The sequence below is a fragment of the Carlito syrichta genome, unplaced genomic scaffold (genome assembly GCF_000164805.1).
Source record: "Carlito syrichta isolate Samal-C Ts95f unplaced genomic scaffold, Tarsius_syrichta-2.0.1 Scaffold58543, whole genome shotgun sequence".
In the NCBI taxonomy this organism is placed as follows: Eukaryota; Metazoa; Chordata; class Mammalia; order Primates; family Tarsiidae; genus Carlito; species Carlito syrichta.
This window is the reverse complement of record NW_007002639.1, coordinates 13442-18379: the sequence shown is the minus strand read 5'-3', so window position 1 is coordinate 18379 and position 4938 is coordinate 13442. Positions and strand designations below refer to the sequence as shown.

The 4938-nt window shown below is 36.8% G+C and overlaps 1 protein-coding gene across 1 annotated transcript; it reads right to left on the bottom strand.

The window, feature by feature from the left end:
- Positions 1-2116: 2116 nt before the first annotated feature.
- Positions 2117-3046, bottom strand: LOC103251541 (olfactory receptor 1A1). The gene has a single exon (XM_008050136.1). The coding sequence runs from the start codon at positions 3044-3046 to the stop codon at positions 2117-2119; it is 930 nt and encodes a 309-aa protein (XP_008048327.1).
- Positions 3047-4938: the final 1892 nt, after the last annotated feature.

Sequence of the window (4938 nt, the reverse complement as noted above, 5' to 3'; positions counted from 1 at the left end):
ATATTTATATATCTAATTCTCTGTATTAAATATTCTTGGCTTAAACGTACAAGTGTAATTTCTCTTTCCCGAATGGATTCTAAGTGACCCTAATGGACACACCAGCTACATAGTCTTTTCCAGACTTAGTCAACCCTGGGGCATTGGTACATGAGGTAATTTAAACTGCAGTGTAAATATTACTTCAGGACAGCATGTTTGACAGGATCAAACGGAGATGGCTGAAACAATTATTTGACATATAGCTGCAGTGATTTTTATTTGCAGTTAGAACTACATAGATTTCTATAATTATTGTAGAAAATCGAGCAGGAGAGGTCAATGCCCCTTGCCTAACTTAAAGCAGAGGAATAGTATGAGTTTGATCCAGGCATTTCCTCAGGTCTTCTTTTATAGTATTTTTTTGGAATTTATTCTTTCATTTTGGAAAATATTTGAAATATCTCATTCCATTTGACCGGATTGAGCTTATCTATACCAGAAAAATTAATTTTGCATTCATTATTTCAACATAATATTGCAGGATTCATTTATTTATTTAACACAATTTTATTAAATAGTTACCATGTGCCAGCACTGTTTTAAGGGCTGAAGTTACAGCAGTGAACAAGACAGATTTCAAAACTTCACATTCTGATGGGATGACAGACATTAAGTATATGTAATATTTTCATTGCCCAACCTTGAAAATTCCCTAAGGAAAATACCTTTGTCCCCTCCATCATTTCATCATTCATTCACACAGATTTACATTCACTTGTAATCAAACCCTTTTTGGTTAAAAAGAAGATAACTATAATAGTTTTCATCCTTGATGTTTTATGGTCCCAGAAAGCATTAAAAGGTGAGCACTGTCATCTTCCAACATTCATGGACAAATTCTTGACAATGTGAATTATCCATAAAAATGATTTTATATTTTTAATGGCAGTTAGAAAGAGGAAATAATAAAGAAATGTATATACTGTTCCCAGATATACTCAATCCATCTTTTCATAAGTACTTTCCTGTTTGGGAATATGAGATTTATGAACAGTCATTTATGCTTTAATATTTTGAAAATTTTATAAATTTCTCATAAGTAGAATCAAATAATAGATAGTGGAGTTTCCTAGCAGGTATTTAGTGACCTGCTGGATTAACTATCACTATTTTGGAGAAAATCATCTACTTAATCAGGACTGGTCACCAGAATCAAAGCCTCATCTTCCCTAGGCTGTGCTGGAGAAACTTGACCACATCATTTTCAATACTGTTAGTTTTTCTTTGTCTATTATATGGCACCCACGTTTTTGTCACTGGAGCTCTATTTCATGTTGCAACAAATTAATTAAATCATTTAATTATATTAATTAGATCAGATAATTTGTTACCTTAAATTACAATTAATCTATTGATGACTTTCATTTTAGTAAGAGTTTAGGGAGAGTGTATTATCTTTAGATATAGTGTGGTTAAATCAACTGTGAAATAAGCAAAAATATTTCCCCAGGTCAGATCTTTAAAAGTGCTAAGGATGGGTAAGTAATTTACAGTCTGATTATTTCTAATTATTATCTGATTACATTTCAGAGACTAATATTTTTATCCATTCATTCCATCTCCAACAATACTTATTGGATGCACTTTAAATGACCAAGATTGTGAAGGTACAGTGATGTGTGAAGACAGCTCTTGCCCTCAGGGGCTTACAGACCTAATAGGGGGGATTAAGCATGATTGTCAATTTTTGACAATGAATAGTGATTCACAATCTTGAAAGCATGAGCTATTGTAATTCACACACCCTGTGACACAAGTAGGACAGTTATCATTATTCCTAATATTTACATGTAGAAGCTGAGGTTCAGACCCTCCTAGCTTTACATTGCTTGTCAGTAGCATAGCTGGGACATGAACCCAATATTCCTGTGCTGCTGCTCTGCCAGAAGGAGAAGGAATATGTACAAACTGATAATTTAAAAAAGATGTCTCATCAAACTATTACATTTCTGAGAAAAGTAACTTCAGGCTGAAAAGACCAAAGGGAGCTTCTTGGAGGGCGATAACATTGATGCTGGATTTCCAAGTGTACTCTAATTGAGGACTACAGTATTTAAAGAAGGGCTCACATTAGTTATGAGAAGACTCTTTTGCTGAAGAGTTTCCACAGGGCAGCCTTCATGTCCCGATTTCTCAGACTGTAGATGAACGGATTTAGCATTGGGGTCACTGCCATGTACATAACAGTTAGTACGGCATCTTTTAGGCTGTAACTGGTCAGAGGGCGGAAATACATGCCCATTACTGTGCCATAATACAAAGAAACAACTGTGAGATGAGAGCCACAGGTGGAGAAGGCTTTGAGCATACCCTTGGTGGATGGAACCTGTAAGACTGTGAAAAAGACTCTAATATAGGAGATAATAATGCATAGTAATGGCACTGAGAAAATGCCAACCCCTAGGTACATAATCTTTACATTAAACTGAATGTCAGAACAGGACAGCTTGAGCAAAGGGGTAATATCACAGTAGAAGTTAGCCACCTCCTTGTTGCCACAGAAGGACAAACTAGCTGTGAGTAGAGTGTGGGGGAGGGCATTGGCATTTCCAACCACCCAAGACCCAACAACTAGCAGGACACAAGACCGTGGGCTCATAATTGTTGTGTAATGAAGAGGGCAACTGATGGCCACAGCTCTATCATATGCCATTGCAGCCAAAATATAACTGTCTGTGTTACCCAAGGCAATCATGAAATACATCTGTGCTAAGCATCCTCCAAAGGAGATGGATTTGCTCCCTAAGAGATGGTTGGCCAGCATCTTAGGGATGGTTACAGATGAGAAGAAGATGTCAACAAGGGAGAGGTTGGCAAGGAAAAAATACATGGGGTTGTGAAGGCGAATGTCAGAACAAATGGCTAGGATGATGAGCAGGTTTCCAATCAATGTGATGGGGTAGATTAATAGGAAGAGGATGAAGAAGAAATCTTCCTGTTTCTGCTGACTGGCAACTCCTAGGAGGATGAAGTCTAGTGTAGAGGACTGGTTTTTCCCACTCATGGCTCCTTCATCATGAAAGGGAAGAGGAATCCAGAATTGTTAGTGAAGTGATTATGTGTAGTGATCTTCCTTATCCACCACTTCTGACTTAAGTGAACAGCTGTCTCTACACTAGAGTTTATTAAATATAGAGATGCCCAATACTTTGGGGAAAAATGCTGTTGGTCAATGGGACTAATTGTCATTCAACCCTGCATAGTCATGTCTACAAAGTGAGAAATCTGTGAGTCAGAGATGCCTATCCTTTTGGTCCCAGAATCACAACCCAAACACCTAGAAATTAACAACTTAACAAATAATTAAATTTTTTATTTCACAGTCTAGATACTTTGTTAAACCTCATGGAGAAGTCATAAATATGTGACAAACGCACTTTATTCACTCATTCATTCAAGACATAGCCTCTCTTCTCAAGGACCTTATAACTTAATGGATAATCCAGAATCAAACACTAATTTTATTACATATGAATAAGGAAAGGATACCTTTTTGAAGTCTTTGACAAAATACTCCAGTACAAAGGGTCTGGTAGTGGAAGGACCAGTCCAGAAATTAGGAATTGTTCCATTGAACAAACTCCGGGTGATTCTGGAGTCCAGGAGATAACAGGTGTCTGTGATAGCAATGGAAGATTGTAAATCACAAAGACCACTGCATTTAGGTCCTACCAAAACAGCCCAGTAAATTTTCTTTCCAGGTGTTTCATTTTCAAAGTAAAAATCACTTCCTTTAATAGGTTTTGTCTTTGGCAAACCCTCAAATTTATGTAATCACAGTGCTTTTCTTCTTTTTCTGTTCTTAACTTCTTCTTTTTTTTTTTTTTGGTGAGTTATGCAACTTCTTAGTAGCTTCAACCACTGCTTAATAAACTATCAGGACTATATCTCTAGACATGATCTCTTTTCCCTGTATTTCCACATTCAGTCATCCTGCTGGCATGTCTGACCACACCATAAACACTGAAAATCCAGCCTAAGATGGGGTCAAAATTTTTAGGGAAGGAGAATCATATATTTAAAAAAAAATCTCCTCCACATTGATTATTATGGAATATCGTTTATTTTCTCTCAATATAATACATTTTCTCTCAATATTTCTTGAGTTAAATCCAGGTTTATTTCTTGCATTCCCCACATGTGGGATGCTCACAAGCACAATCACCCAGTTTATGTCTTACATTGGCATCTACTCCTGAAATTATAGGTAAATATAAAAGTATAACCCCCAGCAAAATGCATAACATGTCTAAAAGAAAAAAAATCAGAATACTTTAGTGTGAGGATCAAAAAGGAAACTCAGAGTAAGAATTGTAAGCCAAAGTTGATGCTGTGGTGGCCCTTTGGGGAAGTTTCCAAACAGAAATTACACAGGCCTTAGAGGCTAGGTATAAGGTGTTTATATCCTTTGATACAGAAGATGTGGCCATAGATTGACATGAAACAGGGATATTAATTTGAGTATCTGAAAAATACTTAAAGTGTCACCCTATTTGTGAAAAAAGCACTAGAAAGAATTTTGCCATGCAGGAAATGGAGAGAATAGACAAAAGGATAGAATTCACAGAAAATGTGATTGTCAACAAAGAAAACCCAAGTGCTTTTCTAGATAAATTAAGAGATTTCAGCAAGTTTGTTTGTTATAAACAACAAAAAAATTTTTTTTGAGTCTGAGTCTCACTCTGTCACCCAGGTTTGGAGTGCAATAGCACAATCATGGTTATTGCATCCTTGACCTTCTGGGCTCAGGCAGTCTTTCTGCCTCAGTCATCCATGTAGCTGGAACTACAGGTGTGGGCCACCGCACCCAGCTAATTTATTTATTTATTGTAGAGATGAGATCTCACCACGTTGCCCAGATTGGTCTCAAGCCTCTGGGCTCAGGCAATCCTCTCA